The sequence below is a fragment of the Rhineura floridana genome, chromosome 4, assembly GCF_030035675.1.
Source record: "Rhineura floridana isolate rRhiFlo1 chromosome 4, rRhiFlo1.hap2, whole genome shotgun sequence".
Lineage (NCBI taxonomy): Eukaryota > Metazoa > Chordata > Lepidosauria > Squamata > Rhineuridae > Rhineura > Rhineura floridana.
The window spans coordinates 12,470,007-12,495,460 of record NC_084483.1 but is presented as its reverse complement, the minus strand read 5'-3'; the positions used below and the strand labels follow the sequence as shown (position 1 = coordinate 12,495,460).

At 42.3% G+C, this 25,454-nt stretch overlaps 1 protein-coding gene and 1 long non-coding RNA gene across 3 annotated transcripts in view; one reads left to right on the top strand and one right to left on the bottom strand.

Annotated features, from left to right (window-relative positions):
* Window positions 1-18,481, bottom strand: part of SHLD1 (shieldin complex subunit 1) — a 57,019-nt gene extending 38,538 nt beyond the window's left edge. The window contains exons 1-2 of one of the 2 annotated variants that reach the window (XM_061622492.1): window positions 17,998-18,481; window positions 9,360-9,544 (exon numbers count right to left, since the gene is read on the bottom strand). In XM_061622492.1, coding sequence (XP_061478476.1) covers window positions 9,360-9,534 — 175 coding nt within the window. In that variant the 5' untranslated portion in view covers window positions 9,535-9,544; window positions 17,998-18,481. Of the gene's footprint in view, window positions 1-9,359; window positions 9,545-17,997 lie in introns of those variants that run through there. The other variant, XM_061622494.1, reaches the window with a different exon arrangement.
* On the top strand, window positions 17,709-25,021 carry LOC133382887 (uncharacterized). The gene is made up of 2 exons (XR_009762112.1): window positions 17,709-18,802; window positions 24,051-25,021. It is a non-coding gene; the product is annotated as an uncharacterized LOC133382887 (long non-coding RNA).
* The last annotated feature ends 433 nt before the right edge of the window (window positions 25,022-25,454 follow it).

Here is a 25,454-nt window from a genome sequence, read left to right as displayed (position 1 = left end):
CATACCTCTTCTCTCTCTCTCTCTCGCTCTCTCTCTCACACACACACATACACACACACACACACTCCTGAGACATGGAAATCAGAAACAGCCAATTAAGCCAAATTATTTTGTCGGAAATTGTCAGAAATCATCAGAAATTAACCTGAACATAAAATCTGTGAAAAGTTCCTCTCTTGCCTGAAACACTCAAATGGAAAATAGTCCAAAACCCTTACAACACAGGTTGTTAACACACCTAATACAAACCTGACAATTTAATATCACCTCCTCAAGAAAGCAAAAATAGCTCTTATCTTGTTTATTTGCCCTCTATGGGGTTCTGCTGAACAGTAGTTCTAACACAGGGGGATCCCCTGCTCTGGCTAGGAGGCAGAGTTATTACAATTCTGACAGGACAAGGCTAAAAGCTGCCCCATCCTGTCATCTCCAATTGATTACTTCTGGCAGCTGGATCCATAAATTACCCCATAGCAAATTAAGTACAAACTGGCTCTTCTTTACGATTCGCAATACATCCTCCCAACACGTTCAATAGTTATTAAACTAAACCAAAGGAGGGATAGACTATTATCCTGCTGGGAGGAAGGGTGGGATATAAATCAAATAATAAATAAAAATAAATAAACCAGGAAGATGTACAGAGTGAATATTCACAACAACAGACCCAGTTTTACTGCCTCCCTAACCATTCAAGGCAACAACAAAAAATGGCTAGCATCCAAACCAGGAAAAAGAAGGAGGGGCCAAAGCCAAGATGCTGGAAAAATAAAAACTGATTGTATTGTAAGCCCAATGCATTTCAGCCTGTTAATTTCTATTTTTCCAGCATCTTGGCTTTGGCCCCTCCTTCTTTTTCCCTAACCATTCAACCAACCAACCAGAGGAGGAAGCTGACAGTAGTTAATTCCTAAACAAAATAGTGCCAAAAATCAGACAGGCCATCCTGCAAGCCTTACATTCTGATAGTCCTCTGGTCCTCTTCTGCCCCACCCCAAAAAGTCTACAGAGTATACCTTCCCACATAAAAACATCCCTATTTTCACACTAGACAGCCAGTGTGGTGTAGTGGTTAGAGTGTTGGACTAGGACCTGGGAGACCAGAGTTCAAATCCCCACTCAGCCATGAAGCTTGCTGGGTGACCTTGGGCTAGTCTCAGTCTCTCAGCCTAACCCACATCACACGGTTGTTGTGAGGATAATATGGAGAGGGAAGAGAACCATGTATAACAGCTTGAGCTCCTTGAAGGAAAAGTGGGATATAAATGTAATGACAGATAGATACTAAATAACCTTCCAAAGGACCGGCCCTGTCAATGGGTCAAGCAAGACAGATGTCTAAGGCTGCTTTTTGGGGATGTCATGTAAGGGCAGAAATTATTAGCCATTTAATATATTATTATTAGTATTAAGTATTAGTATATTTTAACACCAGGGAGAGGCACTTGTAGGATTTTCTGTCTCAAGTATCAAACTAATTTGGGTACTATGTGCCTTGACCTAGCCAGAATTGGGGATTTGCTATTCTGCCTCAACCAGCAAAATGCATTGGGCTGGCCCTGCCCACATACACACAGCCTTACATTTTCCTGAAGTGTCTTCTCTAATGTTGTATGCTGTAATTTGCAATAACAACCTGTCTAGTAGCTTGTGCATACGAGGCAGCCATCTGAAGGAATTTAGACTGCTGAAACCTTGTGGCTGTGGACAGAGTTTCTGTCTACACACTTCCATGAGAAGCTGACTTGGGAAATCTGCCTTTGAACAAATCAGTGCCATATTTAGCTCCTCTAAGCATCAGCATATACAATTTGCCACAATTAAAAAGCAGGTGAGCTGAGAGGGGGGGTGCTTTCAGAACAAATTGTAGAGTCAGCAGGCCACAGGCTGCACCTGGGGTAGCCAATGTGGTACCCTCTAGATGCTGCGGGACTTCAGCTCAAATCATCATTGATCATGGTAGCTGGGGCTGAAGGGAGTTGGAGTCCAGCAACACCACGTTGGCTACACTATAAAACAAAGGTTGATGATCATTAGCCAATGAAAGCAGTGGGGGAGGATTCCTTTATGACATCATATATAAGTTCATCAAAACCCTTGGGCAAGAGTAACATCTCTCCTTAGTTTGGAGGTGGTCACTAAATAGTCTTAGGCAAAGTCACTCTTTCTCCAATTGTATAGTGCAACTCTGCAAAATATTGGAACAGTAGTCATCCCACACAGCTTTTGGAGAGCCACAAAGGTTGTTAACTGGGGAGAAGATTCAGGACTGGTCCATTCTGTTAGCTGTTGGGATTACTGTGGCTCACAGGGAAAGTTTGAATTGGTCTCCATCTGTGACCACCTGATGCTTTTATCTCCTAACCCTTGCTGGAACCAGCCATAAGAACAGAATCCACCTGGGACCTGGCACAGCGAAGGGGCACTTTTTTTCCGGCTCTCCCACCGTCATCCTCCATCCTGACCAGTGTGAGTGCCAGGGCTGTGGGTGTGGCCCTAGCTGCCCTGCTGTTTATTTATTTATTATTTTATTTATATCCCACCCTTCCTCCCAGTAGGAGCCCTGCTGGCCAGGGGTCTGGATTACACCCTAATTACTTTGGCTCTCCTACTATGACAAGGAGGAATAGTGAATAGAATGCTCCAGGTGAAGAGGAGGAGGTAGCCTGATGGGAAGGTGGGTTACTTACTGGACACTGCAGGTGAACTGGACTGGGATGCACACATGCTCTGCATGAATCTGTCTGGGCTGTTGTGGGAAAGAAGGGATCGGGAAGCTCATCATTTAGATGAAGAGGAGTAACAGCTGCTAGTTCTGTTTTGAATATTTATGCACTGCATTGGTATTGTTATCATAGAGAGTTTAATATAATTTTGATCTATATAATGATATTAGCTATGTTAACATTTGAGTATTGATATTATCCTATGGGTATAAAATGCTATGCATTTTTTAAAAATCAAATTCACTGATGTTTATGAATTGTTTATTGAATGAATTGTTTCTACAAGGTGATATCCAACTGATATTCAGAGAAGACCCACTGAAATCAATGGACAAGTTTATTGATTTCAGTGGGTCGACTCAGAATATGATTAATGTTTATATATTTCTTTATTTATTATTTTATTTATATCCTGCCCTTCCTCCCAGTAGGAGCCCAAGGCAGCATGTTGGATATCACTCAATGTCTTGATACATTGCAGATATCTTATTTATTGTAGGTATCTTATCTTTTATGTATTGCAAACTGCTTCAAGTTTGTGTGGACACAGCATACAAATCTTCTATAATAAAGAACAATATGTACATACAAAGGAATTTTATCAAACAACAGAGTCAGTTTATTCATTCTAGAAACTAGCATATCTGCAAAATCTTTCATTAAAATGTATCCAACTGTATATTAAAACCAGGGCTCTTTGCTCTTGCAACTGCCACAGGGGAACTACAGAGTATAAGATGTACACTCTACAATTTCCAACCTCTGATAGTTTAAACAAGTCTTTTTCTGATTTACAGTTCAGATTTATAGGGATGGCAATTTCTAGAACCAGAAAATTGATATCATTGCTCATTCGATTACTTTTACTTATTTATTCTAAAATTTGTATCCCACCATCTTGCAAGGCATTTTTAAAAGTAATAGTTGTGTGTCCAAATGGACATCCAGTACTAGCTTTTGGATACCCAATGGATACAAATGGACACACAAAATTTAATCAGTGAACCAAGAACACAAATTCAGATTGACTGAAACACCAACTAGAGATATGAAATTTTAGTGAAAATGAATATAAATAGTAGAACATAGGGGCACATCACACAATAATTCTTAGGATTATTACAAACCACCAGTCTTTCTGGAAAAAAAAAACTTCTTGTGTAAATGCACTTGCAAGGCTGTATTCACTTGTGTGTGTGTGTCATTTCAATGAAAACATGGACACCCAGTAACAATTCTTTTAAAAATGCCCTGCCATCTTGTGTAAGGTAGCAAAAAGATCATATAATAAAACAATGATTAAACACACATACAAATAAAAATACAAGCTAAGGCAGAACAAAAACAGCAGTTCAGAGGGCCCCAAATGTCCTCTTTTGTCTACACCAGCCTCCCCAGCCTGGTGCCCTCCAGATTTTTTGGACTACAGCTTCCATCAGCCCAGCTAGCATGCCCAATGGACAGGGGTGTTGGGAGCTCTGTCCAAACATCGGGAAAGCTGGTCTACACATATGAAATAAGATTATCCCAACAGCCAGAAAAAAGAAGGGCGAGGGCAATGTCAGGATGAAAGTCATAAAGCCTCTCCTGAGTGAACCATCCACATGGCTCTACAAAGCTTGGGTTGACCTCCCATTATTGCAACATTTTGCAGGATTTCAATAATATAACTGGAACTCACCTAGTTTAAAAATGTATCCCTCCCCTCTCCCCCATCCTTTAGTTTATCCAGTATTTAAGTTATGCTTTGGGTATCTCAGGGTTTATGACTCATCATAAGGTCCTTGAAGTTCAAAGAGGTGCACAGGACACATCAAAATCCACCACTAAAATTAGATGGAAAATTCTGTGCACTCTACCTCCCACTCTAATCATTGGGTTCATGTGGCTCCCTGAAATTCTATGTTGCATCTTTGCCCGTCTCTAGCTAAAGTACAGCAAAAGCTGTAACATCTCCTGACTGACCTGCTGAGAAATACAATTTTACAAATGTGCTTTCTGAGTACTGTACACTAAAACACATTCACACACACCTTTGCATCTAGTAATGCTTCAGATCAGCCTTTCCCAACCTTTGGGTCCCCAGATGTTGCTGGATTATGACTCCCATCAGCCCCAGCCAGCATGGCCAATGAACAATGAGAACTATATTCCAGCAACATCTAGGGATCCAAAGGTTGGGAAAGACTGCTTCAGATACATTCTCAGCAGGAAAATCTGCGTACTATTCCTCTTTGATAAGCAATGCAATCTAGTGGTCAGTAGAGTCTCTTGCAACTGGGCCACCAATGTGCATTTCCAACTGGACTCTGATGACTATGAAAGACAAGCTGCCTTTGCATTTGAAGTTAGACACCACCTATCCATTCTAAAGGGTCAAACTACACATTATTTTCCCAAAGTTTTACTTTAAAACAGTGGGGCAAGGAGAGAGGGAGAGGAAGTCCAAACTGGATTACAGCAGCAGCGCTGACATAAAAGGTATTCAACCCTCTCCCCACCACTGTTTTTCTTATCTGAACTGCTATCAGAGCTCAGCCGGGAACCAAAAGCCAGGAGCTGAGCTTGGCGATCCAAGTTGAGGGATGAAGCCAGAAGTCAAAACTGAAGGACAAACTAGGAGGCAGGACTGAAGGACATCACAAAAATGAGGACTGAAGAACAACTAAAGGCTACAATAACACCCCAAAACTCAGGAAGACCGTGATGCTTAGGCAAGGCTCAACTGAAGCAGGAAGCCTGCTTATACGTCTTTCTGTCCAGAAAGACCCATTGGGCAGCCAGTCCAGGTCCTGAAGGCAGGGCCTCAGTAAATGATGAAGTCTACAATTCGGTGGCTTAGGGTAGCTGCACATAGATCCCAAGATTATTGGTCTGAATCCCCACAAAGTTACTATTAACCCTGCATCAGAAAAAAACACTCCATACTTATGATTTAATTTTTTTCAAGCTGATAGCACTTTAACAGTTAATAACAGTTAATAAAATCAGAAACATACAACTAAAATAGACCTCAAAGAAGGCTTATAGATTTATAATGCTATTTCACTCATTTTGTCTGCTTTCTAACATATCTCAGTCAAGTAAAATAAAATAGACCAAAAAAAAAATCAAAACCAATTTGAGATTGCAGCAGGTAGTAATTGTCTTGACAATATTGTATAAAGGGAGACCAATTTCCCCACAAGTTGTTCCCATAATCACTTGATGCGCTTGCTGTTAAACAGGATGTTATTTTTGCTATTACAGCAAAGTCTCATCCTTTGTTAAACCACTCTTTCCGATAAGGTGGTACTATAATTTTCTGTTTTAGGGCAAATATAATTTGTGCAGCTGTTAACATATAAGAGGTAAAGTTCTTTATGTTTCTTCTTTATAGGAGGTGCTATATAATTCAACAAGATCAACACAAGATCCCATACCTGTGATTTTAAGTAAAAAAAAAATAAAAAAGGAAGACCCAATCACCAAAACTCCTGTACTTAAGTATAGCTTGACTCTTAGATTATATCTACTGAGGTCACAATCAGTATCAGGACGATTTCATGCAAAATCCCAAGTGGAAGCTAATTCAAAAGATAAAGGCACATTTTACGGCTCCTTCTGTGCTGGGGTGGACAAAACATACAGGGAGAGAGGCAGGTAGACGATGGAGGCTAGAGAAAGACTTAAGAAACATATCTAAAGCAGGACATTACCAAAATGTAGATTGTACTGTGCTGCAATATATGATGATCTTACATGAGCATAAATTATTACATGCATATATGCAGGGAAGCGAACAGTAGCGTCTCTCCAGTACATGTGCACCCTACGTTACAGGTGTGTAGAATATGTAAAACTTGTTAGCTCCTGCACTGATATCCATAACGTTACAGTACAACGTCAACAGGTGTGGCAACATACGACATAACAGCCACAGACAAAGATTGTTTGGGGGCAGGTTTTCATTTTTAGGAGTTTGCATTTAGTCTGGTTTTGTTAGATATTATGATATAAATGTACTGTATTCTAAATTTTCATAGTAGACTTTATACAAAGAAACTTGATAGGTGTTAATGGTTTAGCATGAGTTTATAAGAATATATTTCACTCTAGTTACATTATTTGTACATTTATAGCACTCATGATAAAGGAATTTTTCCAAACTGCATTGGTCTCATAATAAATAATACTTTTTAACACCTGAAGTTTCATCTCCCCCCCCTTTTTTTTTTTGCCAGGCAATCGTGCCTCAGATTAATTCTGGTCTCATGGAGGGGGGAATTAATACTGTGTCAGCTTAACATGGTCAAGGAATTTTACTTCCGACAAGCAATGATAGTTTATCCCACTGCAGACCAGGGTAATAAACAGAACACACAGCCCGCATACCCCTTCTTCTGATTCGAAGAGGCAGAGGACAATTATGCTATTTTCACCACCTGTGTAAACATGTCTCAAAGGGGAAAGACAAAGGATGGATCCCAAATGTGATCTCAGAAAGCATCACATGAATGCAATGCAGTGAGAAGCTGAAGTCTACCCCGCCTATGCGTTACAGAATAATAAAAACCTGTATTTGATCATTCAAAAGCAGAACCGTCTGTGGAGCAGCAGTATTTTATTTTATTTTATTTATTTGTTCATATACATACATACATAATATTTATATAGTATTTATATATCTATATCTATCTATCTATATGTGTGTGTGTGTGTGTGATTCTGTTGAAGCTTGTTTAAGAATATTACATGTTTGCAAATGTAAGTGCCAGTAACAGCCCAGGGCAGCATCTAATGGAACAAGAGCCAGGTACAGGAATAAGGGGAATGGGAAAAAGAAACTCCTTTTAAAAATGATCAGGCACTTACATTTTCAAATATGTAATATTTTTAAACAAGCTTCAACAGAATCACAGAAGGGGCAAAGGGCCATGCCTTCCACCCCCTTCACAACATACATGAAGATGGGGGAGGGGGTTGCAACTTACCCGACTTCTCAAACCATGTGCCATTACTGACAATGCTGCAGTCGACATCTGTTTCAAACTACATGCCATCCATAACTGCATTTCACGTGACCCAAACATCCGTCTTCCCTTGGCCTCAATCTACAATGCTCAAATTATTCCACGACTGAACTAAGTGTGCCAAATATGTAGCACTGTAAAAGGTGAAGGGTGCTGAGTTGTTAGGAGATTCAGATTTCCTTGACAGAGTTCCAGTGGCCAGAGTGGTTCAATAGTCAGCCCCTCTTCCCAGAGGATTCTGCTGATTGCAGGTCTCTGAGGGGAATAAGGCGTCTCCCAGCAACTCTCAACACCCTTCACAAACTGCACTTCCCAGGATTCTTTGGGGGAAACCATGAGTGTTTAAAGTGGAATAAATATCTGGTGTGCATGTGGCCAGGGACAGCTTTGGTTTAAATTTGGGTGGGAGACTACAGGTATCTGCTGAAGAATAAAAATGTGGGGAAACCCCCCAAAAAACAGTGATACTGTCCGTCCACCCAATCTCCTCACTCTCCCCTCCCAACTTCCTCCCCTCTCTCTCCCTCCCCTACTTTCCCCTCCCCCAGATCAGTTTCACTTATTCTAAGCATGATTCCACACAAGTAAATCCCATTGAACTCAATAAGCAAATGATCAAACCTGCCCTCCCCATCTCCCCTCCGCTTTTTCTTTCCTCCCCTCTCCTCTCTTCCTCCTCCCCTCCCCCTTGCCCCTCTTCCTCTCTTCGCCACACTATCCCCCTCCCTCCTTCCCCTCCTCCCTGCCCCTTCCCCAGATCAGTTTCACCTATCCTGATTGCATGGGAGTAAATCCCATTGAACTCAATAAGCATGTAAATGATCGATCCATTCTCAGCAAACTTGCACAAGATCCCATTTCTTACCTCCCAACACACACACACACAAAATGTAATTCTTCATCTTAGGAGATGCACTCCTGATTGTAGGTGTTGCCACCACTCACCATATGCTCAGAGGCACATGTTACCAAATTCTTCCAAGCTACACAGGAAGTGGATTGGACTGTGAAAGACCAACCCAAACTGTGTCTGTCTTTTTACAAATTTGTAGGGCAGTACAATATCTCAGAGAGGAGGTCAGGTCTCATGCTCCCCTGGTGCATTTGCTATAGCTACCCAATTTCCCTGCTTTTTAAAGTTTGATAGAAATATCTGTTGGCTATAGGTACATTCTTAAACCACAAGAGGTTTTTTTTTTGCTAGTGAATAATTATTGGGGAAGGGCTGTAGCTCAGTGGTTGAGAATCTGCTTTGCATGCAGGTCTTAGGTACAATCACTGGCATCTCCAGGTAGGACTAGGGGAGACCGTGTCTGAAATCCTGGAGGGCTGCTGTCAGCCAGTATAGACAATACTAAGCTAGATGAACCAATGGTCTGACTTGGTATAAGGCATCTTCCTATGTTCCTAATCCTGTACTTGAACTAAAAGGCACCATGTGGCCATTTCTTTGAAAGCCAAAGAAATCACCCATATTCCTGCACAGATCTGATTCTGAGCCTCCCGCCCAGTATCAGAAAATTGTGCCTGGAGTTGCAGATAGATTTGCTATTTTCCCAACCAGGTTACTCTGGGAAATTACAAGTGCCAACGAGAGTAATTAACAGTGGAGATCCGTTACCTGTGTCAGCTGCTGTGGATGCTGGTGAAACAAATGTGTCCATAGGACTGAGCATCTCATCACTTCTCTGAGTTCTGGCATTCAGCAGAAAGCTGTCTGCAGTGATGACACATGGTATGTCCAGCGAGCTGCTTTCTCCAGACTGGCAGCTCGAGGCCGCCTCGCTCCCTTCCATGACAGCCCCACTGAAACAAAGGCAAAGATTTATTTCCCTTTTTAAACGTATTTTCACAATTCGTAACCTATCCTTTCACTTCATCCGTAAAGTTCTCAGGATGGCTGCCATCACTAGTTACAAACAAACTGAATCAAAAACAATATAGCAATTAAGAACAACCAAGAGAGGCATTAATGTCACTGAGTAACATTTTTCTTCTACAGTGCCAGTACCATGAAACCAAATATAGCAAAGTATACAGGGCATGGGGGGAAATATTTCACATGCTAAAATCCTGGAAAACCTTGAATATGGTTTCCAGAAGTGAACCTCCACTCCCAGTGTGCTTAACAATAAAACTATGATGTGCGCCACAATTGCTAAAAATGAAGTAGGGACCACTCCACAATTTATTTCTTAAATCTTATGGCAGGACTAGCCAATGTAAAGTCCTCCGTCGTCGTCGTTGTATCCTGCCCTTCCTCCCAGTAGGAGCCCAGATGTTGTTGGACTACAACTTCCATCAGCCCCAGACAACATGACCTATGGTCAGGGATGATGGGAGCTGAAGTCCAACAACATCTAGAGGACACCACATTGACTATCCACGTCTTAGGGTTTAATGATCTGCCTTAGAGCATGTGGGGTTGGTAATATCATGGGTTTATCCCCCCAACCGGTGGGAATTTACCTCTCACATAGTCAATGTTTGGAATAAACAAAGCCCCACACACCTCACTGTCCCCATGCAGCTCAAAGGGATTGGTTTTCGGCCCAAATTCAAATGCTTTTTTAAACTGCTCATATGTGGGTGACAGATGTGCAAGCCATAGCCCTGTCAGCATATCAAACACGTATAGCAGCTGAAAATGAAATGTGTTCATCTCACCTCTATAGTTAGAGATTAAAATGCACCATAAACTTTCTCAGCTCTACTACCCAAGATTGTTTCAACTGGAGGAGCCGGGGATTGAACCTGAGAGACTTCGAGCATTATTTAATTTATTTATTTGCGCTTATATACCGCTTTTGTTACCTTAAAGCCATTACCGCATGACAAATTACAAATCAAATCACAATTAACATTAATATCAGCAAATGTCAATATCAGTAATAAAACCACAATATAAAACCATAATATATCAACAATATCAATAATAAAACCACAAAATCAATGCTCCAAAACAATCTAACCATAACCACCAAGAATGTATAGGCCTTATAGGTCCCTCCCAACTCTCCTATTATTCTCTGAACTAGAGAAAACAGGTAAATTTACATCAAACAGTGGACTCCCAACAACAACAAGGCTGACGCCAGCTAGGGCTCCAGAAGGCATGCAAAAGCAATTGCTCTACCACTGAACTATGGCCCCTGTCTGAATATGCCTCAGTTTCTGGAGCTATCATGAGCATCTTCTTAAAAGTAAGCAAAACACAAACGCCTGCAAAATTTGGGTCTCAAATACATCACTTTTGACATTTGATAGCTTCAGGGAAGTTGGGATACCCACAAAAAAGAAGAGATTGTGTAGCAATCCACTCTACCCATTAGAAAACAGAAAGGGCAAATACCTCAAAACAACCCTGTTCACAACAAGACCCTGATACGCAACCTTAAGCATAGTTTCCTGGATGAAAACCCCAATGAACTCAGCAGGACTTCCAATTCTGAGCGTGTTTAGGACTGTAAAACAGTGCCTCAGTTGCAAATAGGGAGATATATTGCGCGCACACTATGAGCTTGTTCACATGGAAACGCCACCTCAAAATATTTTAATTTGGAATTGTTTAAAATACAAAGACTGTTTTTTTCTGGTGGGTGAATTCTGTCTAAGTTATGTTCTGGAAACAAGCTGTTCACTAAGACATTCATGGGCAGCAATGAAGTATTATTTCCTTCGAGGGGAGGAAGCATGCACTGGAAACTTATACCGCCTTAGTGATATTTAGAGGCTCGGCCATGCAGCATATAATGCCATCCATGGCCTCAGAAACAATCCTGACATCATAATTGAAGAGGCCAACAAAAAAGGAGCTAACTACGAAGGAGGAGTTGGACTACACAGGAGAAGCTGAGAGGCAACTCCCCAATACCACATTTTACAGCAGGTGTGGGCCCTCAAGATGTTGCTGGACTATAGTTCCCATCATTCCTGACCATTGGCCATGCTTGCTGGGGCTGATGGGAGTTGTAGTTCAGCAACATCAGGAGGGCCAAAGATTCCCCACACCTAGGACCGAAACCTATTCACAGACCCCACTAAGAAATACCTGAAGGAGTTACATAACTGAATGAAAGAATTTCCTACAAATGTGCAGGACCAAATCTACATAGACACACCCAAGGATCGTCAAACAGGGATCTGCTATCCTTTCAGACCATCTCTTCTTATATGAATCTGCCCAGTTATCAGACATGCTGCTCCATGTGCTCCCTCTGGCAGAAGTGTGGAGGGTGGCTACAAAAGGAGTGGCTCCCCAACTATGGAATACTCTCCCAAGAAGGTCCACCTGGGGCTGACACAGCTATCTTTTTGGAGCCAGGCTCTACTCCCAGGCATTGTAATTGTCAAATGATTGTCAGGACTTCAATGTGCTGCGCATGCTGCCACACAAACCCTGATGATTAGATGCTGGATTACGACCTGGGAGACCAGGGTTCGAATCCTCACACAGCCATGAAGCTCACTGGATGACCTTGGGCCAATCACTGCCTCTCAGCCTCAGAGGGAGGCAATGGTAAACCCCCTCTGAATACCGCTTACCATGAAAACCCTATTATTATTATTATTATTATTATTATTATTATTATTATTATTATTATATCCCATCCTTCCTCCCAGCAGGAGCCCAGGGCAGCAAACAAAAGCACTAAAAACATTAAAACATCATAAAAACAAACTTTAAAACAAAACATCTTCAAAAATGTTACTTAAAGAAAAGCTATGAAAACATCTTCTAAGATTAAAAACATTTTTAAAAAGAAAGTTTAAGAACATATTAAAAAGCTATTCCAACAGAGATGCAGACTGGGATAGGTCTCAACTTAAAAGGCTTGTTGAAAGAGGAAAGTCTTCAATAGGCGCCAAAAAGATAACAGAGATGGCGCGTGTCTAATATTTAAGGAGAGGGAATTCCACAGGGTAGGTGCCGTCCGTTTCCTATGTTGTGCAGAACGGACCTCCTGATAAGATGGTATCTGCAGGAGGCCCTCACCTGCAGAGTGATCAACTGGGTATATAAGGGATAAGATCATATTTCATGTATCCTGGTCCCAAACTGTATAGGGCTTTGTACTCCAAAACTAGAACCTTGAACTTGGCCCTATTCATAGGGTTGCCATAAGTCGGAATTGACTTGAAGGTAGTACATTTCCATTTTACATGTGTTAATTAGCATACCAATGCCAAGATGTTGATGTTACCACCACCCTGGCTTGTTAACTGCTGTCAGCTATTTTGGTTTCAAATAATTGTTACTAATGTTCATTTTGTGCATTGCACTTCTTTCTGAAATCACTCCTTTCCTGCCCCCATGGCACAACCATGTGTACAAGCCAAGTCAGAATTACGCTTCATACATCTGATGAAGTGGACTAAGGTCCACAAAACTTTATGCCGTACTAAACTTGCTAGTCTTTAAAGTACTGCAAGACGCTTTGTTGTTAGACTAACACAACTATTTTTCTGGAATTCGTAGTATCTATTTAATTACAAACATACAAGCAGAACATTTTGGAGAACAGACAGACACTTCAGGTGGATAGAACAACACCTCATCCTGCATCAGGTTCCCAAAGAGAGCAACTGCCCTCCACTACCCAGTGCTTTATCTTTGGCCAATTCACAGCTCCCTGCCTACTCTCTTTGCCCCAGTTCAAACTGCAAAAACTTATTCTAGTCATCTCACTTTTCCCAAAAAGATGTTCCAAAGGCTTGAGATATCAAAGCCCATTAAAAACCATTTCTTAACACTCCTGATTGCCCATCAAGTTGAGCAGGCAAAACCATTGCAAAACCATTCATGCTAATTGAGAACCAAGTTCATAACACTCAGAATAAGTGTGGGAGGTGCTCAGAATAATTGCTTTACATAAAGATAAAAAAAAGTGGATTCTCTATTCCCAGGGAGTGCCACTTCATACAGAGCATTTTCTATATGTGGGAAGGGGAACATGTGGCCCTCCAGATGTTGTTGGACTCAACCTTCCACCAGCCCCGGCCACCATGGCCAATGATCAAAGATGAAGGGAGCTGTAGTCCAATAACATCTGGAGGTATGCTGGTTCCCCACCCATTATACATGATGAGCAATGTCAAAGTAGAAAAAGACTGTATGCTGCAGTGTTAAGTGTGATGCAAGTGTTTTCTTCAGTGGAGGCACAAGGATCATACAACTGGGTCTTGGGAATCATATTGCTGATACTGGTGACAACGTGTCACAAAAAGTGTGAGAGGACTGCCTCATAGTTTGAACGCTGGGAATGATAGATGGACACAAATTATGTTTCCTTGGCAGATCTCCTTAAGAGTGTGGGGGAAATGGCCTGAAGAATAAAAAAAAGTACTGTGTCTTGGGTGTCATTTTTCGTATTTCGTAATTGTGTACGTCACCCTAGTGTTTGAGAAGAAACAGACATGCAGGGTTACAATGCCAATGGCATACAATTTGGTCAGAGAGGACTGCAGTGGAGAGCCCTGTTTTTGGCACACTGCTGTTCTCAAGCAAGTGAAATAAGCAATTGGTTTAGAGAAAGTATGAAAATTTGCATGCAGTTTTGGACTTCCAACTACGTGCTACTGTGACAAGTCGTCCCAATGCTGTCAGATCCATTCCATAGCTACAAAGAAAAATTATATCTGTCTTTTCTATTGGCATTAGTTTTGTCAAACTTGTGCCTTTGGTGTGAACAAGTTCTCCCCCTCCCTGAATGCTATTGAACTTGCCCTTTGTATCGTACTTGCCAGTTAACTCAGCAATATCAGTTTTCTGATTGGAACAATATCAGTTTACTTGCCCTAGAGAACAGAGGCAAGATTAAAATTCTCATAGGAACAACACTGATGAGAGAAAATAGGGCAAGGGAAAGCAAGTCTTTGCCTTAAGTGGAATGTCTGGTGACCAGGTAGGGACCATAGCCAGAGCTTGGAAAAGTTACTTTTTTGAACTACAACTCCTATCAGCCCAATCCAGTGGCCATGCTGGCTGGGGCTGATGGGAGCTGTAGTTTTAAAAAAGTAACTTTTCCAAGCTCTGCATAGCACAGTGGTAGAACACATACTTTAATGCATAACAGTCCCAGGTTCAGTTCCCAGCTTCTTCAGTCAAAAGGCTCTCAGACAGCAGGGCTGGGAAAGACCTCTCCCTGAGACCCCCTGGGGAGCTGCTGTCATTCAGAACAGGCAAAACCAGGACAGATATACCGATGTTCACAGTCAGTATAAAGCAGCATCATGTGTTCATATGAATGCTCAGGTCTAGAAATTATATTAACGGGTGGTCCGTTTTTTAGACAATCAGCTACAGTAATTTTTCAAGGCTTAAGTATGTCTCTATTTTGCCCAACTCTTGCATTTAGTTCAATTAAACAAAAGCATGTTGTGAACAACTATAAACAAATGTAGTAAACAAATAATCACTGTTTACATCGCATCCACTTGCCTTTTTCAGCTGCTCTAAAAAGAGTTCTGGCCAGCCAAAGTTAAGTGGCACGTGAATCAGAAGAAGCATGGACAGAAAATGGTCATAAAGCTGACCAGGGATTAGTTGCAAAACCTTAGCTGGAGTTAATGTTTTGAAGGGCTCTCATTTCACCCACATTGAAGTTGTGAAGATTGCTCTGACATTTCAACAGTTCTTCTGGGCAGCTGCCAAAGACAAACAAGCTAGCCGCGTGCTCTGACCAACACCTGTCATGCAAATACCCCTTCTAAGAAATCTGGTCATGCTCTTTGGAATGAAATAAACAGACTGGGTAAAACTTGACTGTCATGACGCCAGATACAGCGTGACCTTTCCAAAGCATGAGCATGTTTCAAGTCCACATATCACTAGTGCTTATCAGTTCTAGGATAAAGAAGATCGTCATCTTCTGGAAGACATCAGCAATGTACTGCCACAGGCTTTGTAAAGAAGATAACAGTCCAATGAAGTGGATTTCCACAGTTCCAGACTCCTGCTCAAGTGATGCAGACTCACAGCAGGTTAATATTGCAGGGGTAGAAGATGTGAAGGCCCAGAAAAAAAAACTGGAAAAAATCCGGAGGAAGAACTTTTTTCTCCCCCCCCCAATTTTTCTGAAAAAAAGGGAAAACCCAGAAAACCAATAAAGATGTTTCCCCCCAATTTTCTGGTTACCCCCCTTTTGTATTTCATTCTTAAACAGAAATGGCTAATACATCTGATCAGCCACCATATGAACCCTACAAAAAAACCAGAACTGCATTGTGGCTATAAATATATACATGGTGGGATGGGGCTAGTTGTATGATGTCTTGGACCCTCATAATTATTCCCCCCCCCAAATTATTGTGTGATAAGAAGAGTAGAATAAAGTAAGGTTATGTATACACTAATGAAAATTTGATGGCTCTCTCTAGACCAGCCTTTCCCAACCAGTATGCCTCCAGATGTTGTTGGACCACAACTCCCATCTTCCTGACCATTGGCAATGCTGCCTGAGGCTGATGGGAGTTGTGGTCCAACAACATCTGGAGGCACACTGGTTGGGAAAGGCTGCTCTAGACTAATCCACACTAGCACTTCTGGAGGGTGTGACCATTAGTGTCACGAGGCCACAGTATTCTTCTCAGAAAAGATTTCTTTCCTTCAGTCATGGAAAGCTGAACACAGACTACATAAAACATTTATTGAACATGTATCTGAAACTTCTAGCCCATTGGCAATCAAAAGATGCACAGACTTTAAAAGTCTGCATGTATAGCCTCCTCTTGACACCTATGAGTTGTCATGGCTTTGGGTAGTTTGAAGAACAAGCACAGAAAATGACTTCTACTTCCACTGTCATTAAAAGGTGTCCCCGCACTTGTAGTGTGAGTCGTTTCCGACTCTTAGGGTGATGTCTTGCAACATTTACTAAGCAGACCGTATATATGGGGTGGGATTGCCAGTTCCTTCCCCAGCCTTTCTTTACCCCTCAGCATATGCCGGGTACTCATTTTACCGACCACGGATGGATGGAACGCTGAGTGGACCTCAACCCCTTTTACCGGAGATTCGACTTCCTCCTTCCATTGGAATCGAACTCCGGCCGTGAGCAGAGCTTCGGCTGTGTTACCGCCCCTTACCTTTCTGTGCCACGGAGAGCATAAATATGTTCTGTATGATTGGTTGGAATTAAAACAGGGACAGTTTTCAAAACCCTTGGAAGCCCTGTGACATGGCAAGCCAGTGACACCTATGGACATTCCTCCTAACACAAATCTGTCAGGGGAGAGAACAGGGCTGCACTGGGCTTGGGGGGTTCTGTAAGCTAACAGTGTCTGGGCATGCAGGGGTGTCTTTCCGAGGGCATTGGATTTGCTGGTGCAGTGTTTAAAACATTTGCTCCCACCTAAGTTCAACCGGAATTATTTGTAAATAAACTTATATCTGGTTTCTTTTCAAAAGCTGCACCCCTGGAACTTTTTGCCACTGGAGAATGTGGGGTGAATGTGTAACAATATTATTGCAATGGCTTCTCAGTTTGCTGAACAATTCAGACTGCTAGGTGCAAGCTCACATGATGGAATAAATGCTCTTCCATCAACAACTAAAATAGAAAACTAGATATAAGGGAGAAAAGGTTGTAGGAGTATGCCAGCCTGCTCTCTGATAGGTAACCTTTCTATGCACATTGAATGTTTTTGCCCAGAGGAGGATTCCAGCATGTGAGGGGCACAAAATGGCCACCTCATCGAAAACGGATCCAATGGGGTCCATAGTGCTAAGTGTGACTCAGTATCTGTCACCAACAGCAGACTGGAAGGGAGAAAGACGGTTAGGAAGGAAAGCCCCGCCCCACCACATTTGACAGAAAAAAAGCAGCCCAAGGAGAAATGGTTAAAAACCACAGAATAAAAAAAAAACTGGCTCCGCCAACAGAGCCTTAGCAACACGCCTCCAGGCAAGCCTCTTCTGTCAGATCTTCTAGCAGGCAAAAATAAAATTCTTTCCAACGGATACCAATGAAGTAGGTCAGGCTCTCCCCACCACACAGAGACACGTGTTCCAGACTATGCGATCAGAGTCCAACTACGCTGAGAAATTCCAGACGGATTTCAGACTAGCCTAAAAACAAAAGCAACAGGCGGGCGACTCTACCCTATCCTGAGGTATTATTACATTTGCCTAGGAGGATCTGCTAGGCTAGAGACTACTGCATCTCCTTTCCATTGGCCCCCAAGCGCGTTCCCTCCTCCCGCCGCACAGCCTTGAGATGTGTTTGTAGATAACCCCCGTTAGAGCCTCTTCTACTTACATACGGACTGAACCGCTCCAGACACGCAGTCAAAAAATCGGAGGACAGAAAGCGTTATAGCCGAGGCTTTGCACGCAAAGACTAAACGTTGGGCTATAGCCTATTTGCCTGCAGACCGGATTTCCTGGTTGCTTTGAGGCTTTAGCTTTTTCCTCGTTAGAGTGGCGGTAGCTACTCGTATAGGAGATCATGGAGAAATTGTTTTATTGGTTTTTTTATTCCGGATGTTTCATGGGAAGCGATTCATAAATGAATGGAAAAATCCAGATTTTTACCGCTGCAGGAACTTGGCAGCAACTTCTTTCTCTCTCTCTCTCTTTCTCACACACACACACACAAGCAGAATAGAAGCAGAAGACAGAAATGTGTTCCACCCCCGATTTTCTTGTGTGGGGAAAAAAAGTAACTTTCAGGTTGTTGGGTTTTTTAATGTAAAAAAAAAAAAAATCACAGCAAACGTTTCCTCGGCTAGGAAAGGAGGAGGAAAATGACCCAATATTCTAAACCCCGTGCTTCCAATTTGCGTGAGTGGGGATAAAGCAAAGGACGTCATCGCGGCCATCTTTGTTGAGGGCACGAAGAAAAGGAGGTGAATTAGGGACGCGGTAGCCGTGAATTTGTCCGTGGTCTCAACTGTTAGTATAGGAAGAACTTGAAGGATAATCTTTGAGGGAAACCGTTACGACCTAGAGTGGAATTCGATGAGAAAATCCACACAGAGTCCATACAATTAGGAAATAATTGGAGACAGCAAAAGTTACAGAAAAACAAAAGCGCGTATAATTGGCGACCTATATACTCAGAAGTAAGTTTTAATGCATTCAGTACGGCTTTCCTCTTTCTCGGGAAAATGTGCGTCGGACTGCAGAAACAAGCAAGGGTGTAGTCGTCCAGGGTACTGAGGGGTCTTAGATCCCTTACTTTTTGGGGAGCAGGGTCCCAATGTCTCCAGCATCCTACCAGTCTTATCAGCAACAACGTGTTGGCCACTGAGAAGAGTCTTCTAAAACGCTTCCTTGTCCTTTCCTGCTGATAGGAGCCAATCAGACTGAAAGGTGAGACAGCCACTGAGAAGACTCTTCTCAGTAGGGGTCACTCCCCCCTCTCATGCTTATTGGCTCCTGGGAACGTGTTGTTGTGGGAGAAGGCATTAACAAGGATCTCATTCTCAACCTAGCAGCAAAAGGGGAGGGGGGCAGGGGTGTGGCTGGGACTATCAAGAAGGGATCCTGCACTTCTGAATTTGCTACTAAGGAACTGTAATAGAGTAAATGGCATATAAAGGGCATGTCGTGTCAGTGTGTGCATACAAAGAAAGAATGGTCGTAGTCTGATATAATTATGCTTCCAATCACACACAACGCTAGGAAAATACTGTTCAGGCTGCTGGAGCACAGGCAGACAGGACTCTCTCCTCCCTTAAATCTTGTCAAAAAAGGATGCCACCAGATCCATCTGTTTTGGGTGGCTTGGTGATTGCGATGTTGCTCTGAATCAGTACTTTGGGAGGGAGCTGCTGAATTTGTTGGGGGGTTTGCCATGTTTTTGTTATTTATTGTTTTAATTCTAGTTTTATATTTTATGCAGGGGTGTAGTCATCCAGGTCATTAAAAAGTTACTTTTTTGGGAGCAAGGTTTCATCCTCATGTATGAGCATGAAAAGGGAGTGTGTTAGCCACTGAGGAGAGTCCTTGTCCTTTTGTTCTGATTTGAGCCAATCAGAGTAAAAGAAGGTGAATCAGCCACTGAGAAGAATCTTCTCAGTAGCTAACAGAAAGCCTTCTCTTACATGTTGATTGGCTCCTGGGGACTTCTGTTGTAGTGGAGAGTGGGCTCCTGAGAGGACAGGGAGAGTAAGGGAGACAGGGAAAATGGAAAAGGGGGTGTGGCTGTGAAGGGGTGTGATGTGACTATCATGAAGGGACCCTGCACTTCTGAATTTGCCACTACACTACTGATTTTACTGCATTATTATGTAATCTTTGAGCATGGGAAAGGTGGTATATTAAAAAATCTGTAAAACTTTAAATGCCCTGTGTCCATTCAAGGCCAGCTTAAGACATTTTGCTGCCTAAAGTGGAGCAGCAAATGCTGCTTCTCCAAACCCACACCCCCGGTGCATACAGTACTCATGGCCAGTCAAGTTGTTATGCTTCCTGAGGCAGAAAATCTTACAGGTGTCCCCCTCCCACAGCTGTAAAAATACAATAATAATAATAAAATACATCAACAATAAATTAAATAACCAACTATTTGCTGCTTGAATGAAATCCTTTCGCAAGCAGCTGCCTGCAGCAACCACTTTACTCTGCCTAATGGTAGGGCTGTCCCTGGTCCTGTTGCCACTGGAGAACCAACTGGCTGGGATGTGGGGCAGGGCCTTCTCTGTAGTGATGCCTCTAGAAGGCCCAGTTAGCCTTCTCATTATTATCGGCATTCAGACAAGCTGTAGAAGACATTTTTGTTCCATTCCTCATCCCCTGTTGCTCTGTTTCAAAACGTTTTGATTCTGTTTGTTCTGTTTTTAATATTATTATTAAATATTTGATGTTGATTGCTTCAGGCTGCAATCCTATATGCACTAACCTTGAAGATAGCACCATTTAATGGAATGGGACTTACTTCTGAGTTGACATGCATAGGACTGTGTTAAGCTCACAATGCAATACTATGTATGTCTGTGAAGAAGTAAATCTCATTGTGAGCCACCTTGGGAATCAAAGGCAGGATAAAAATATTTTAAATAAATACTACATAAATAGAAGGAAGAACCAATGTGGGATAGAGTTACAAGAAAAAAGGCTGACAAACAGGTTCCAGGAATAATAGCAACAGACAAGCTTGGATAAATATTCCCGGTTGCTAGGTTTCACCATCGTATCAGATATACAAGACAATTTCAGTAGAACAACTTTTTAAGGCTACAAACAGCTAGGATGTTTATAGCATTGGCAATAACAGAGGACAAAGAAAGAGTTATGCTGAGCACTGGGGAGTTTTCCCTGACCACCAGAAGATAGTACTTAACTCCCATCCTTTTAGCTTCTGCTGAAATTTCAATAATTTTTCAGTCATACCTTCACAACTCTAAGGGTTAGGCACATGTGCTGTGGGTGAAGACAAATAGGCATTAAGCTACAAGAGTGAGCCCATCCTTCCCCCAGCCTCATAGGGTTCCTCCCCACCATCCTTCTCTAGCACGGCCAGGAGGAGGAGATTGGAAGCTTTTCCTTCCAGTTTAGATTAACATCCATCTTGCCATATTGAATGAACACAGATGAGGTGCGTTTCATCTTAACTATGGTTACTTGGAATAAGTTAATTTAAAACTATAGATTATGGAGCTGGTTTATTTTCACTGATTATAGTTAAGATTAGACATAGTGGGTTTGGACAACACACTAAACTGTGGTTAATATAAAACAGGAGTAGAAGTTTCTGGTCTCATAGCTGTGCCAAAGGAGGGAAACGGAGGCCAGGATAGGCTCATCCTTGTAACATTAAATCATGGCTTTGCATTACATCCAAATGCAGCCACTGTAAGTGAGACAGAACTAGTTTGAACACACACTCTCTATCCTGAAAGGGGGGGATGCATTGGAATGCTTTGAACATGTATCTAAGCTACCTCTATCAAGCTTTGGAATGTCATTCTGTCTTCACTTAAAGATTCTTAGGATGGTAAATTCTGCTCCACTACCAAGTAATTTCAGGTTTGTACAGTAATCCCACAGATGTATTGAATTCACTATCTGTGAAACATTTAAAATAGAATGTTTAAGCAAATGCTTAAATTAAGCAATAAGCCTGTTGAGATGAAAAGGATACTGCTCCACAGTATATTGACTTTGGGTATGTCATTTCTGTAATCTCATTGAAAAATTTTTTGAAGACTTTTTCTTTAAAAACAATTTTTACTGCTCCTGCTCTAATCTCAACTCAGTATATATCCCTGAGCTGATTAGTCACATCATGTCAATAACTTTCTGATAAAAACCAGTCAGACTAGTATGAGTCCCAAGGATACAGGCCAGAGATATTCAGGCACAAAAGGGTATTGCTTGCGACAAGTACTTCGGGTGTCCAAAGTTGTTTGTTTTTTTAACTTAGTGATTAAATGCTAAATGCCTCTGAAGATGTGCAGAGTTTAGGACCAGCAGAATTACTTTGTGTAGGGACCCTTTTTTCTAGTCTATCTGTGATGTGAAATCTAATACTTTGAAGCAAATTACCTTCAGCCTTCCTGTTTAGGGTAACAGCAGTTCTATAGTACAGGCTTGCAATAATGTGGAGACAGGCTTTTTAACTGGTGGCACTGGTGTTATGTCATGCCCTCCCTGTTGAAATACAAGAGGCCCCAGCTGTATTAGGAGTCTGTCAGCTTATGAAGACACATCTGTTTACACAGGCATTCCTTTGATTTCTTGACCTGAATCTTCAGTCTTTTAATTACTGTGTGGTTTTAATGATGCTGTTTTATTGTGTGTTTTAACAATGGATATTTATGTTTTAATGGTCTTGTGTATCTTGATTTTTTAATATTTTGTAAATAGCTTAGAAGCCTTCTCTGGCATTAAATAATAATATAGATGCTGCACTGGCTATGGGGGTGGCCTGAGACAAGGTCAGGCAATTGCTTGATTGAGGAGGATAGGCCTGGGGTTGCTTTTCAGCATAGCTCTTTCTAGATCATCAAAACACACACACGTCCCACCACGTGTACTCTACAAAATTGGATAGCCTTGGTGTGAAGCCTTTGTGGTGCCAAAATGGGGCAACCATGTGATGCCTTATTGTCATGAGGCTATTAAAATAGCTCAGATATATGCACTAACGTAAAAAAACAGCAGCCTTTGTTTTCTGCCTTTGTGTCCACCAATTCTGGCTACCAGCCAAGAGAGTAATATGCCAGATGAGCTTGTACACATCTGGTTTTGGTGGCAGAATATAGTACTTTTATAGTATAGACATTTGCCCTGTATAAAGATGCCCTGTATAAAGGTACAGATAACCAGTGTGGAAGGTCAGGCTGCCTATCTTCACTGCATTGCCTTCACAAGCACAGAGGTGGAACTGAAGATTCACCTCCCAAATTTCCAGAGGACCTTGAACGCAAGAAAAGCCCTGCTGGATCAGATCAAAGGCCAATCTCATCTTGTTTCCCACAGTGGCGAAACACTAGGAGGCCTACAATCAGGATATGAGAGCAATACTCTTCTTCCACTGTTGTTCCTCAGTGACTGATAATTCAGAAATGTACTGGAGGTAGCTGCTATTATTAATATTAATTTAATTTATTTGTTGTCTAATACAAAATGTCTCTAGACAACTTAGATACACAATTAAAAAACATCAGGTTTACCAGTAAAACAATATCCCCCCATTCAAACATATATAACACAGATACAGAAATAAGCATGATAATCATATTCACTTAAATGTCTAGAAGAAGATATACGTCTAAACCTGGTGCCAAAAGGACATTAATGTGGGCCTCACTGGGAAGAGCATTCCATAGATGGGAGACCACAACCAAAATGGTCCTCTCACTTGCTGCCACCCTTCAAATCTTGAGGGGGCACCCAGGGAAGGGTCACAGATGATGATTCAGGAATGTTGAGAGAGATGTTCCATTAGATACTGGAGTCCTGAGTTATATAGCATAGGTTAAAACCAGTCCTGCTGCATGTTTTTGATGTTGTGACATGCATTGGGACCCTGCCTTGCTTCTCACCCTGAGAGAACACCTAAGTCTTTGCTGGCTTCTCTGCTTGCTGAGCCTCAACAGAGACAGGCGTCCTTTCTAGCAGGTAGGTGGGCATGTATACACTCTCCTATTACCGCAGCTAATAGGCCTCACCCAGTGTCCAGGCTTCTTCTCTCATTGCTTTCCCCTTGCCTGTCCATGGAGGAGCTTTGATAGCTCCTGACGTGGTTGTGGTTGTATGGCCCTTGACCCTGCATTCCCATGGTGCTCTGAAGCAGCCTCAGGCAAGCTTCAGACCGCTTACCCCAGAGAAATGTCTACAGTCGTTTTTACTGTGTCTTCACAGCCAGAGGATTGCCCTACCACCATCCTCGGTCTCAGAGATGAGTCCCCAACAGCCTCTCCATCTTCCTAGACATCGCTGAAGGCAAAGGATACAGAAGCATACAAGGACCCTTAAGGAGCACAGCGGGCTTCCTCAAGGAGGTGGGGCTTAACGCAGAACCAGCTTGCCTGCCTTTATAAGGCCTCAGCCAGCTTCAGCTTCCTGTTGAGATCATCCTTCCACAGCAAACAGTAGGACCTACGTGGAGCTGTCCAGGGTCCTGACTCCTGCCTTGACAACTTACTCTGCTGGGCCCAGTTGGCTTGATCCTACTGGACTTGACTTGCCCACTTCCCCTGATAGTTGTAAGCCTCAGCAGAACAGGATAGTGGTATTGGAGTGCCTACGCTTTGGCGTTGGTGGTGTCATGTTACTTCACCTCCAGCTGGGTTTAGTTCCAGCTGGGTTTGTTGTGTGGGCTGAGGGGTGGAGAAGAGTGGTGTAGCACTTGATATAGCGTTGAGCTCATTGGAGAAAGTCATATCTAAAAGAGTGATTGGCCATGCTGGCTGCAGCTGATGGGAGCTGTAGTCCATAACTCTGGAGGGCACTGTGATGTTCCTGTATTAATGTAAATATGGTAAGTGCTGTTTGTATAGAAGATATATGGTAAGTGGAGTGAAAGAGGAGGGGGGAGTAGATGAGCAGTAGAATGCTGGATGATTGGCTGAGTGTTGGAATGGCTAAGAGTATAAATAGAAGAATGACAGTTGAATCTGGGTGGATGTTGAGTTGGTGGATGTTGAGTTGGTGGATGTGAGAGAAAGAAGGTGTTTGGTAGTGGATGTTAGGAGAGTGTGGAGAAAGAGGGGATTGGAGTTCTAGTTAATAATAAGTCAAGTATCACAGGAATAGATGAAACCATATGCTTATGTACCATTATAAAAGTAATCTTGTTATTTCTGATATTTAATAAATACTATTTTGGTTTACGGAAGGCCTGATCCTTGGCTGGGGTTTTCACAGACCAGAAGGGAGGGCAAGGTAATTACCAAGGCTGAAGGGAAACAATAACGAATGGTGGCAGCGGTGAAGAGGAGAATAATAACATTTCAAGTATCCAGCGCAACCCAGAGTTATATGAGTTATCTACATAGATACAAAGGGGTTGGGAACAGCATAAGCACGGAGTCACAAAAGTAACCAGATAGAGAGAGGCTCAGGCAAAGTCTCTGGGAACATTGCTTATAGGACGTGACTGGTGGTGCTGCCTAGCAGAGGGATCTACTGAGATCTGTGCTAGAGCAGAGAGAGAAACCATAAAAAGGACAGTCCGGACTGGTGGAGTCCCTGGTGGTGCCTAGTGAAAGGTAGTAGCCACAAGCAGGTAGGAACCTGACAGGGAGAGCCAGGGAAGGGCGTCAC